Source organism: Balaenoptera borealis (genome assembly GCF_965194805.1).
Source record: "Balaenoptera borealis genome assembly, chromosome: 12".
Taxonomy (NCBI): Eukaryota; Metazoa; Chordata; class Mammalia; order Artiodactyla; family Balaenopteridae; genus Balaenoptera; species Balaenoptera borealis.
Genome location: NC_138869.1, coordinates 9,771,903 through 9,785,122, shown reverse-complemented (window position 1 = coordinate 9,785,122; position 13,220 = coordinate 9,771,903). Strand labels below are relative to the sequence as shown.

Genomic DNA, 13,220 nt, shown 5'->3' with positions numbered 1-13,220 from the left:
AGCTCTCCTAGATCAAAGATCACTGGGAGGCACAACAACAAAATGCAACGTGTGGCGCCCAACTGCACCCTGAATGTGAAGGAAAACATCCATAGAGGGCATTCTCGAATGTGAACACATGTACTACGTTAGATCGCACCACTGTCTACGACACGTACAAAAGAGAAAGCAAATGTGGCAGAATATTCACAACTAGTGAAGCTAGTGAACGATACGTGGGTGCTCATGGTACCAGTTGTTTAATGTTTCTGTAGATCTGAACTTTTTCCAAAATGAAATGTTGGGGAGGATGGCAGGTCAGACGCTCACCAAATTTGGTGGCACGTTTAGAAAGATTTAAAGTACAGGCAACCAGGGAGGCTGGGAACCCTGACACAGGGGGTGTGAAGAGGAACCTGGGACATGGCGAGGGCCACACGGCACACATTAAGATGCCCCGGGCAGTGAAAATGCTGGTTTCAAATATTAGCCTCAGAATGGAAGTTCCAAAGCAGGTGAACAACCCAGACTGCCCACCGTGAGTTGGGGGAGAATCGCTTCTCACACCATGTGGAGCTTGCTCAAAGGTGTATAATGGCGGGGATTCAGATAACTTCTTTTTAACATAATGATGGTAAAGGAGGCTTTTGACAATGGATAGTCCAAGAGGGCCATCTACTGAGAATAATTCTGGGAAAGGGAGTTTAGGACAGGTCACCAAAGTGCCTGAAGGTCACCCTACATAACGTGGACTTTATCTTACTGTCAAAAATGAGCCAGAGCCATTGCCCATCAGCGAGCGTTGCCGTGCCCTCCACGGAGGCTCTCAAGAAATACATGCCGATCACAGAGCCACAGGGCATCAGCACCATGTACCCGTGTTACACGGTTAGAACACGGGGCCTCTGCACTGCGCTCACTTGACATAACTTGCCCTAGAGCTAGCACCCAAAGTGGTCGCACACAAATAAAATACACACCACTGCTCTATTATGAGATGGCTGGAAAACGCTTTGGCTTTGAGAACTTTTTAGGTAGATTTGAAAAACTCCAGAAGTAATAAACACCCGAGCAGAGATCTGCTGGCTTTTCTAGCATGGACAGAACTATTCTTTACACCCACAAGTGTCTGGCCATCCCTCTGACCTGCGAGGTGCACCCACCTGAACTGGATTTCTCATTTCTATACACCTTACCTGATGCTCACCCTGGGATCAGAGCAAGACGCACAGGAAGAAATATAAACAGAGGGGGGAGCGGGGGAAAATTCATTCATACAGTAAACTCTGAAGGCTTATTACTCAGGGTCAGCACTGGGATAAGAGCATTTGACCCAAAGCCAGCATCTCAGGCAGAGCCAGTGATTCAGATTATTAAGCGTGCACGTGCCCAGGGACTAGGGATTTGCATGTTTCTGTTTGGGGGGAACAGGGGTCCGGGGAGGAAGGCAGGACAAGTGGTGGCGGTGCGATTCTCTGTTCCAGGGGTTCCCTGAATGAAACATCAGGCCTACACAGAAAAAACAGACGTACAGGACGTGGTGCCACTCAGGGCTTACTGCATATTTGAAAGCAATTCTTGGGATTTCCCTGGTGGTCCAGTGGTTAGGAGTCCGCCTTCAAATGCAGGAGACGCGGGTTCGATCCCTGGTCGGGGAACTAAGATCCCACATGCCGTGGGGCAACTAAGCCCCGTCACAGCCATAAATAAATAAATAAATTTTTTTTTTTAAAAAAAGAAAGCAATTCTTACCATCCTTTCCAAAGGGAAGAGCATTGACAGTGCCCTCAGAGTGGCACATTTTTCATGGAAACATTTACTTGGCACCTAGAAGGCACAGGGCACTATGCTGGGTGCCCTGGTGGGACAGACACGATAAGGGACAGCAAAGTGTGATCATTCTATGCATAGAACTGTTCGCCTTGAAGCAGAAGGAACCGCCCTTTGCCAAGAGAAGGAGGCAAGAAAAGTGAGGAAGGACAGCAGTGGGCGGCACCTCAGCAGGCAGCGCAGAAGCTCCTGCAGGCGGGGGTCTGCTCAGCGCTCCCAGGAGCTGACTGGGAGCCGCGGGAGAATTCCACGCAGAGAGGAAGACTTCGGGAACCTTCTTCTGCACTAAAGTGCCAAGACCAGTAGGGAGGGCACTGCCATGGGAACGGGGGTCTAAGCCATGGCCGAGGCCAGGAGCTTCGTGGAAAAGATTCAGCAGACTGATTTAACAGGGGGCAGAGATAGAGTACACATGGGAGACCAGATCGAAGAAGAGAGAGGTGACTTCAGGGCAAGTGGAAAGATGGACGGCTGCCCTGCCATGAAGATGGGGGACAGACCTGGGCAAGCGCTGGAGGAGAAAGAGCCTATAAAGTCACGTCTGGTGGAGCAGCTCTGAGCCTGAGGGGCACATACACTATCCGGAAGGCAGACGGCTCTGTGGGTGTGGAGGTTTGGCCTCAGCCAGACATAAAGATCTAGGAACCCTCCACCTCTAGTGGTAATTCAAGCCATGAGCTGGCATGTGACTTCTTTCCAGGGTCTGTGCAGTGAGAAGGACGGAGCCCTGGAGGATGGATTAATGATGAGCCTTTGAGAGATCCTGAATGGAGGAGCCAGAGAACTAGGAGGGGAACCAATGAAAGCAAGAAGGGGGCCAAGGAAACCAAGGGAGAAGAGGCTTCCATGGAACAGGAAGTCAAATAAGATAACCTGGGTCAGGTTCCCCCCGCATCTGGCGATCGGCAGGGCACCAGTGAGGGAGGGAGAGACGTTTCATTAACGCTGAGGGTCCGGATCACGGCACTGGACTGAGGAATGGATACGGAAGTGGAGACAATCCACTCCCTAGAAACAGCTCGGAGGGAAGGAGGTGGGTAAGGAAGGAAGGTGAGGGGCACACGGTCAAGGGAGAACGGGGCCCCGGGCTTCCTCAACCTCTCTGGCCTCACTGAACTTCGCTGAAAGCCCTGAGCATGAAAGCTGGCACCCTACAGCCCCAGATCAAGGGATCACACAATCCTGCCATCACATACCTAGGCTGTGCGGCACCAGAGCCCTGGGAGTCTGCACATTCAGAATAGAATTTTGAAACCAAATAAAACGCTCATTTTGTTAGGCAAGTATGCCCCCCGGAATACTGCTAACAGGGCTCGTGAGAAAGGAACCGAGGATCCCCTGGCGAGTTACCTTTGAGAAACCCTGGGCTAAACCACGTCTCTGTACCTCAGACTCTCAGAGCCTGAATGGCGCCAACCACACAGGCAGACTCAGGAGATCGGGTTGGGTGCTTCCCAAACTCTGGCCGGGGAACACTCTCTGTCCTTCGAGCATCTTGAGGTAAGAGGGCCCTGAGGCACTCGACAGGCAGCAGTGCCCTGCACCCCTGAGGGGTCACCTTGGTGGTCACAAGGAAACGGCTTCCGATGAGTTAGAAAAGCCCACGACCCTCCCTCGACGGGTTCAACGACAGGGACAGGTTTGGGGGAGCAAAGAGGGTTCAGCCTCAGACGTGCTTCTAAAGCGACCTGACCAACTAGGAGTTGGTTTGTTGCTTCCACTTGACCCTGATCCGGTTTCTCTGTGGATCTGTTAGTTGTATTCTTAGGTCTCTTCAAGGAAAGCAAGGCAGGAGGCAGAGAAATCAGAGGAGAGCACGGTAGCGAAATCCATCCCCCTCTCGTCTGCGGTGCACGGGGCCTCTGCTGGGGCCATGGAGGCTCGGATCCAGAATCCAGATCCCTTGTTTGCCAAGGTTTCTAGCTCCTGCCAGACCCAAACCCTTACTGCAACACTGAGCTCTTTAATTATGCTTTGGAGACAATCTGTGGAGAAATTTCGAGAGAGAGAGAGAGAGAGAGAGAGAGAGAGAGAGAGAGGCGGAGGGAGAGAGAGGGAGAGGGAGGGAGAGAGGGAGAGAGAATGTGTGCTGCATGAGTGCGTGCGTGCGTGCGTGCGTGCGTGCGTGCGTGTGTGTGTGTGTGTGTGTGTGTGTACCCAAAGATTTAGCAAAGAAGATAAGGGACCAAAGCACTGGCAGTCATGAAACAAAAATTACACCAAACACAGCACGCGGGACTTGGACGCCACCTCACCGTGTGCCAGCCGCTGGTAGCACAGGAGACGGTGGGTTTACAAGCAAGACCTGAGAGGAAAATCAAAGAACCACTGACACTCACACGAAGCACACTTCTGAGCAGTCCTCCTTCTGGTCCTCAGTCGGATCTACTGAAGTGACAGCACTTGATATGCTCTCAGAACAGGCCGGCTCCATGCTGCAACAAGACGAGGTCTGTGTGGCCACAAAGCAACAAGACTGATCCTCTGTGTGTAAATATAGCTGCCGTTTGTGTCCCCGGCACAGATGCACCTTCATGGAGACAGCGCTCTAAAAAGGGCTGAGGCGCCTGGAGAATCAGGGCAGGAGGGGGAACCGGCCAAACCCTATGTTGTGTTGTTTCCTCAACTTCTGAACAAACGCCTTTGACTTAATCCATCAACCTAAAAACACTCTTTTTCTTTTTTTCCATCTTAGTGTGTCCTCTTAAAAAGTGTCTTTACACATGCTAATGAAAGTTCTCTGATGGATCCCAAAGGTTCTTTAATGCCTCTCTAGTAAAGAAGTCCCCCTTTTTCAAGGTTCTCGTCCCACTTCTATAAGCTCTGTGATACGGAAGAGCCCAGAGGTCCCCAGAGCAGATGAGAACAGACACGCGATGACGGTCCTTTATTCTGCTGCCTTGACTGTTGGCACGCTTGGCATTTCTTCACCCCGTGTGTCATCTGGTCAGAACAACGCCAGTAGCAGGACGGTTCTCTGCCTTCCGAGCTCTCTGCAAAGACTCTTAAGGCAGAAATGATGCCTGCTGGGAAAAGGCTGATGTCAGCTCTTAAGAGCATAGCGCCCTGCTCGGATAAGGAGGTCTTTGTTTTCGGCTGAACTGTGAAAATGAGAAAATGCCTCTAGCCTGACAAACAAGAAACCCACACAACAGAGGTCAGGCCCGTGACCTTTATTTAAAGGTACCACACTTCATTAGCAAAACACTCACATGCAACACACAGATGCGCCTTTAACGTCACACGGAGTGGCTGTAAAAACCAGCTTCATTTCCACCCCCGTTAGGGCTGACCCGCAGCCCTAGCTCCAGTGCAGGGCAAAGTCAGCCTCACACGAAGCCCTTCTGACACTCTACGTCCCCACAGAAGTGCTCATTAAGGACCCAGGCTCCCTTCTCATTTGCTTTTCAAAATAAATACACGTACTTGCTGTACGTTGGGGGGATTTAAAAAAAAAATTAACAATATCTCAGTTTCTGAGTTAGTTATTTAGGATAACTAAAATTAAGGCTATAAAATATCCTCTTAAATCCCAGAACGCTTGTGGGAAGACTTACACGATTGTGTGTGAAAGCGCAGAAGAGGAGAGAATTTCGGGGCTAAAACTTCCCAAGCTCAGACGATGCCAAAAAGGATGTGGGAGAAAAAGAGAGAAAGCACATAGTCTGAGGGATTCTATTTCAAAAGTCCTTGATTTATGAAATCTGTAGAGGGGGGTGGGGTGGAAATGTCTTCATATATTTAAAGCAAATTTTAAAATGCCCCAGTCTGTGTCTTTAGACTAACGTTACTATTGGCCTGTGCCACTAACTTAATATTGGGTCAGAGATTTTAAACCAGAACACAATTTCTTTTTTTTTTTTCCTTGGCTGCCTTGGGTCTTAGTTGCAGCACGCGGGATCTTCGTTGAGGCATGCGGGATCTTTCGTTGCGGCACGCGGGCTTCTCTCTAGTGGTGGCGTGCGGGTTGTTTCTCTCTCTAGTTGTGGCGCGCAGGCTCCAGGGTGCGTGGGCTCTGTAGTTGCGGCACGCGGGCTCTCTCACTGAGGCACGCGAGCTCAACAGTTGTGGCGCACGAGCCTAGCCACCCCACGGCATGTGGGAACCTAATTCCCCGACCAGGGATCGAACCCGCGTCCCCTGCATTGGAAGGCGGATTCTTTACCACTGGACCACCAGGGAAGTCCCCAGAACACAATTTCAAAAGCACTTTCCTGAGCATGAAGGCAACCCTCCTCTGTTCACGTGGGGCTCTCACCTGCACAGAGATGCCCTTTCAGCCTCTTCAGGGGAAGCTCAACAGCTGCTCTTCCTCCCATCATCCCTGCGGGGAAGCCTCGCCGTGCAGGGCGGATGGACCTGCCTAGCGCTCTCAGAGCCCTGCCACACTTACGCCCCTGCATCCCGTCACCGCGTGCTCCAACGACCACTCTCCAGCCGTCATCTCCAAAGCGTCATTCCGCTGTGTGGAGAATGCTCACACGGCAGATCATCCAAAACCACAAGGCGTTAAGCTCCTGTATCGAACAACTCACAGCAGCTGGATGCATGCGTTCTTCAATATCAATGCAACATGGTTCCTAACAGCGCTGGCTCCAGGAACAGCCAGCCCGGGTTTTGATTCCTGGCTCCGTTACCAACTAGCTAGCTCTGTGACCTTGAGCAAGTTACAAACCTCTCTGAGCCTCAGTTTTACCACCTGCAAAAGAGGGATAATCATAGCATCCACATCACAGGGTTGAGAGACGCAAGGAGATCACGCCCATGAAACATTCAGCACAGTGCTTGGTACGCAATCAGGCTCAACAGACAGTCGCGGTCATGAATAAGCCCTGATACAAAGGCTCTCTTGATTCTCTGGATGCTGGGAATCCTGATCTATCACCATTCTCAGTGAGGAGAATTCTGACCCCCTCTAAGGCTTATGTAGACATGGACACAGCAATAACATGCTCTGCCTATAAATACGTATTACTGTCTACCTAATAAAAACACATTTCCGTTTACCTTTTAAAGTCTCAGCTGCTGATAGGTCAAGGTACTAAAATAACCCCAACTTTTCAATTTCCTCTGGGTCTAGTTGGGTTTTTTTTTATTTAAACTATAGCTGATTTACAATATTGTGTTAGTTTCAGGTGTACAACAAGGCAACTAGGTTTTATTTATATATATATATATAACTATATATATATATAACTATATATATATATATATATATAACTATATATATATACATACACACATATATAAATAATCTTTTTCAGATTCTTTTCCATTATAGGTTATTACAAGATATTGAATATAGTTCCCTGGGCTATACAGTAAATCCTTGTTGTCTATCTATTTTGTATACAGTACTGTGTATCTGTTAATCCCATACTCCTAATTTATCCCTCTCCCCACACCTTTGCCCTTTGGTAACCATAAGTTTGTTTTCTATGTCTGTGAGTCTGTTTCTGTTTTATAAATAAGTTCATTTGTATTATTTTTAGATTCCACATGTAAGTGATATCATATAATATTTGTCTTTCTCTGTCCAACTTACTTCACTTAGTATGATAGTCTCTAGGTCCATCCATGTTGCTGCCAATGGCAATATTTCATTCTTTTTTATGGCTGAGTAATATTCAGTGGTATATATGTAGCACATCTTCTTTATCCATTCATCTGTCGATGGACACTTAGGTTGCTTCCATGTCCTGGCTATTGTAAATAGTGCTGCTATGAACATAGGGGTGCATGTGTCTTTTCGAATTAGAGATTTCATCTTTTCTGGATATATGCCCAGGAGTGGGATTGCTGCATCATATGCTAGCTCTAGCTTTAGTTTTTTAAGGAACCTCCATACCGTTTTCCATAGTGGCTGCACCAATTTACATTCCCTCTGGGTCTGGTTTTAAATTGAAATGAGGAATTGCTTCCTCTACTTTCATGAAGTCTGTGGACTAACAGTCCCCTGATAAAGCATGTTCATACACATCCTACTAAAGGTACTAAAGAGATACAGGAAATGGAGAATCACCAAACGGAGCATGATGATGTAGCCAACGATTATGCATATACCTTACAAACTAGATACTCCTGAACCCCTGAGGTACCATCTACACAATCAATCCCTATGGGGGAAAAAAATGTCCATTTTAGTCAGTAATCAATAAGGTTTTGGTTTTTTTTAAACCGAGTTTCTATTACACGCCCAGAACGTAATTTCAAAGGCTTCCTCCAACCTTCTGTCAAGCTGCAAGAATTACTAGTTTTGAGTCTGTTTTTCCCTCTTTTTCTGTTCACTCTTATGGGGTCACGAGGGAAGTGACTGAGACCAAGGGAGAAAAAAAAAAAAAAGAATAAGAATAGGAGGTTAAGGGAAGAAGAAAGCAAAGGAGAAAGAAGAAGGAAGAAGAGAAAGGGGAGGAGCAAAGGGAACAGAGGACCCGAGCCTGGAGAACATACTCAAGGATACACCAGAATCGGCTCCATCAGAAAAACTTCAAAGGCATGGCCACAGAAGCAAAGACAACATCAGGGGACATATTTCACACAAGGAAAGGATTTCAAAGGAGCAGCACCAGCGAGAGGGGTCGTGTTTTCTTTCGCCGGGCCCTGCCTCTTCCAGCTTGGACTGTTAACGCCGTCTGGGGCGAGCGTAGCCGTCACAGCACAAGGCCAGGGACCGTGGCTTTGATCTCAGTGTGAGCTTATGGGTTTTGCCCTGTTCTGAGGCCAGGGGCAGCTATTTTGCACATTTATATAGCACTGATCAAAAAGAGGATGCCGCTTCCAACTGGGAAATGAGCTCGAAGAGCACATTCTCTGGATAGTGGGGCTAATTTTCAATTCAACACAGAAATTATTTAGCACCTGCCATGTGCCAGACACTAGAATGGTCAATTGTCACCCTAAATATGTGATGTCCATCTTTAAGATGCAGATCATCCTGTCTCAGGTGAGATACAGCTGTGACATAATCACGTGATGATTGGTTTCGGTGTCACACACAGCAGGGTTAATCCAGCTCCATCACTTTGGACACGTTATGCTCTCAATTTCTGCTTCTGTAATACACACACACACACCCCATCTTAAAGGGACACATTTACTGTAAGGGTTAAATGAGATAACACACCTCAAGTGTCTGGCATAGGGCCAGTATAGAGTAAGCACTCAATATACGTTCCCTTCCTCGCACAGGTAACTGAGTGAACACTTCAGCTACAAATCCATCACTCACACACAGAGGTGAAAACTGAAAGCCATCGTAGACTGTACTCTTCAGCACAAAACTCTCACCGGGTTCTACCAGCCAAGTAGTCTCAAAAGCAGTATGAATTTAGCATGTTGTCATACTGCATCAATTGTTAGCCTTCAAGAGTTTTAAATTGTATTACAAATACACAAGATATTACAAATGCACAAGATTATCCATTGCAGCATTACTATTATAAAATATTATCTAAATGTCCAAACAAAGGGGATTAGCTGAACCCACCATGACACATGCATGCAATGGAGTACTACGCAGTTGCAAACAAGGATGAGAAACTGGCATGAAGCGATTTCCACAATACATGGTTGACTGAAAACACCTGAGCTCAAGTGAGTATACAAAGTATGGCACCTTGTGTGTAAGAAAGAAAGGGAATGAGAAAATATTCATGTATCTGCTTACATTATCAGAAAGACACACAAGAAGGGTAATTGCCTTCAGGGGTAGGGAACAAGAGCAGTGAAGGAGACAGGGAAGGGAATGATACTCCTCTAGTACTTTTAAATATAGTTTTGACTTTTTTCTTTTCTTTTTTCTTTCTTTCTTTCTTTCTTTCTTTATTTTTAATGCTATTCTTGTCTGCTTACATTCTTTTAATTTATGTATGTATGTATGTATGTATGGCTGTGTTGGGTCTTCGTTTCTGTGCGAGGGCTTTCTCTAGTTGTGGCAAGCGGGGGCCACTCTTCATCGCGGTGCGGGGGCCTCTCACTGTCGCGGCCTCTCTTGTTGCGGAGCACGGGCTCCAGACGCGCAGGCTCAGTAATTGTGGCTCACGGGCCGAGTTGCTCCGCAGCATGTGGGATCTTCCCAGACCAGGGCTCGAACCCGCGTCCCCTGCATTGGCAGGCAGACTCTCAACCACTGCGCCACCAGGGAAGCCTGACTTTTTTCTTTTCTTTCGGTCTCATTAAGAAATAATTGACAGATAGCACTGTGTAAGTTTAAGGTGCACAGCATAATGACTTCACTTACTTACACGGCAATATGATTACACAGTCTTGACTTTTAGAAGCATGTTAATAGTTTAGATATTCAAAAAATGAAATCAACAAGGATGGGAAAAAATCTCCGACTGAGTGCCAACAGAAATTAATTATAGATTGTAATTAACACAACACTGAAGTGGGGAGGGGAGGTAACTTTTGAAGCCGGTACTTCAAAAGAGGCTACTATTATACCCTCAGCACCAGGGGAAAAAAAACACCAACAAATCTTGAACTCTTTTTAGCAGGTTTGTTTTTCAGAGTGGTACAGGCATAGCAATTCTGAAACTCTTTTTTTTTTTTTTTTTTTTTTAAAGTGAATGCCGGGGTTTTTTTGTGTGTGTGTGTTGTTTTTTTTTTTTTAAATTTATTTATTTATTTACTTTTGGCTGTGTTGGGTCTTCGTTTCTGTGCGAGGGCTCTCTCCAGTTGTGGCAAGCGGGGGCCACTCTTCATTGCGGTGCGCAGGCCTCTCACCACCGCGGCCCTGAAACTCTTTTAAGTGTACTGTGGGACTGAACACTAAGTAAATGGGTTGAAGTTGTTGGAATCAGAGAGATACAAATATGGAATAGGGGAGGGTGAGGAAGAACTCCGTGGGATTGGATTACAACTGGAGTATTAAAATGAACTCATGATTCCCTGGCTCTTTCCACAGAGTCTAGAAACCATGCTGTTCAACAGAACTTTCTGTGATGGTAGAAATGTTCTATGTGTGTTCTGTCCAACGTGCTAGCCACTAGCCACATGTGGCTACTGAGCTGGAAATGTGGCTACTGCAACTGAGGAACTGATTTTTTAAACTTTATTTAATGTTAAGTGTGATCTGCCACATGCAACTGTGTCTACTGTATTAGACAACTCAAGTCTAGAGGCAATGACACCACAGTTACACTTAGCACCCAGATCTTGGCTTCTAAATACTACTCCCCACTGAAAGGAATTAGGGTCCCCAGGAGAAATGGCCGATTCCAGGGCTAAAGCAGGTAAGTTACAAGATGAACATCTGGTCTGCCAGACAATAAGAAAGTGTTCAAAAAAGGGGTGGGGGGGGAAGGCATGTAAGAAGGACACATGAGTCAGTTGAAGGGGCTCTTATCTGCCACATCAGGGACAGCTCAACTAACCAAATAAAACGGTAATCCCTGAGTCCATATGGATGATAGACAGGGGGAAGGGAGAGCTCTTCCTCACCAGATCACACTTGAATACCAAGGTCGTAGAAAAAATTACTTACTGACATTTCCACAAGACGAATCCCACTCTACCCCTTGCCTCATACCTTAATCTACTTTATTTCTATGGCAGATAGAGTACTTTTCAACTCCCAAATAAGACATTCATGTTCTTAACACTTAGGGAACAAAACAAAAAAATTTCTCAGGGTCACCCTTTCAATAAGAAAATAAAGAGTTCAAATGACCCAGGAATCCTCAATTTCCAAGTTCTGGAGAAATCACTAGGCAAACCTCTTCTCTCTCCCCCTCCTCCCCGAATCAAATCAAATGAAAGTTAGTCATACTCTGTAGCTTCCTACCCTGGCTCAATCTCTCCATCTCTCTACTGGAAAATATCTCAATATGATGGTTACAGTGAAATGCAGCCAAAGCATGCATCTCTGAGACCCTCTTCATATGTATCTGTAATTTAGGATAGAAAGTTTCTTGGATATCTTAAATAAAAAGGAGGGGACACACTATAGTGCAAATAGGAAACATTTCATCAAATCAAACAATGCACTTAAGTACCCTAAGCCATGAAGAAGTAAGAGGTGCAGCATCTTTTAAACCTGCCTGTGAAACTGGTCATTCAGCGCTTAGAAAACACACGTGGAAACATCAGTAACGTTACTGAGATGAGGAATCAACCTGCGGCGAACAAATGACACTGCCCACCTTTCCTCTCTGAGTCCAGGGAGTTGGCCCAGGGGGTGCTGCCGTTTCTGTTTTTCTAAACCTGTGCATGATGACCTCCACTGTGAGTTGCACGTGAACTCTGCAGTTCTATTCCTATTACTTGCACTTTAAATTATTTACAGTGTCATCACAGAGCTGTGCATCGAGGTCACATTTGTAACCACCCAAGGAGTTACAAAATCATTCTCTAAATGCTTTGACATTCTAATAATACTAATAATGACGAAAGCTCCGCTTACTATCTGCCGGGCACTGCACTAAGCACTTACCATCATCCTTTGAGGAAGGAACCACTATTACTCCCATTGAAAGATAAGGAAGCTGGGATGCGAACACAGACATTATGACTTCGGAACATTACATTCACTGTAACAGCGCTCTTATTCCCTATCATTACCGGTATCTGAACAATGGACTCATTAATAACAAAAGCAGTAACTGTCATCAACTGACTACTGTACGGTGCCCGACTCCTTGCGTATTTCCACTCTACTGCTCACAACAGCTCTACACATGAACTGTCAGCGCGGCCATTTTACAGAGAAGGATATCGGGCCCAGATAAATTAAGTGATTGTCCAAGGCCACAAAGATGGTACGTGGCAGAATTGGGATTTAAACTAAGGCATGTTTGATCACAAAACCTACTATCTCAGAGCCACCTCCCCCTTTCTTCATTAAAAAAAAAAAAAAAAAAAGAGCGAGAGAGAGAAAAGAAAAAGAAAAAAAAAAAAGGACCAAATGTCTCTTATTTGGGTTTGGAGAGAGGAAGAGATTCCTAGTAACAAAAGAATGAACTCCAAACAGTTGGACGCCCAGGATCTAAATTATGAGCCTCTCCCTCTTTGCGAGAGGTCATTGTTTTGCAGAGCCTTGCTGCTGGATTCCTGATCGTAGCAAATTCCAGGGCTCCAGACTGCAGGCTCAGCCTCTGACTAACACTACAGTGATTTACTGAGGATGGATAAATACCGCTGTCAGTATGTCTTATGACTACACACACGGGCCAGCGCGCTGGAATGCCGGCAATGCCGAGGGCTGCTGGCGCGCCCGGCCCCCTCGAACCGTGCTAGGTCCCCGCCTCCAGCGAGGAGCCTGGACTAGGAGCTCCACGTTCCTGCCAGAAACGGGAGCATCCTCGAAGAACTGGGGATGGCCGAGCATCCTGAGTAATCACTACACAGTAACTCACGTGTGGGGAGGAGAAAGGAGCAGGGCCTTTTACCCAGACAGACAGCGCTGCTCC

At 46.6% G+C, this 13,220-nt stretch overlaps 1 protein-coding gene across 14 annotated transcripts in view; it reads right to left on the bottom strand.

The window, feature by feature from the left end:
- Positions 1 to 13,220, bottom strand: part of LOC309607261 (phosphatidate cytidylyltransferase, mitochondrial) — a 272,769-nt gene that overhangs the window by 24,869 nt on the left and 234,680 nt on the right. Inside the window, exon 1 of one of the 14 annotated variants that reach the window (XM_082345577.1) lies at positions 4,149 to 6,949. The exons of the other annotated variants lie outside the window; for them this stretch is intronic. Coding sequence (XP_082201703.1) covers positions 4,149 to 4,345 — 197 coding nt within the window. The 5' untranslated portion in view covers positions 4,346 to 6,949. Of the gene's footprint in view, positions 1 to 4,148; positions 6,950 to 13,220 lie in introns of those variants that run through there. 14 annotated transcript variants of the gene reach the window in all.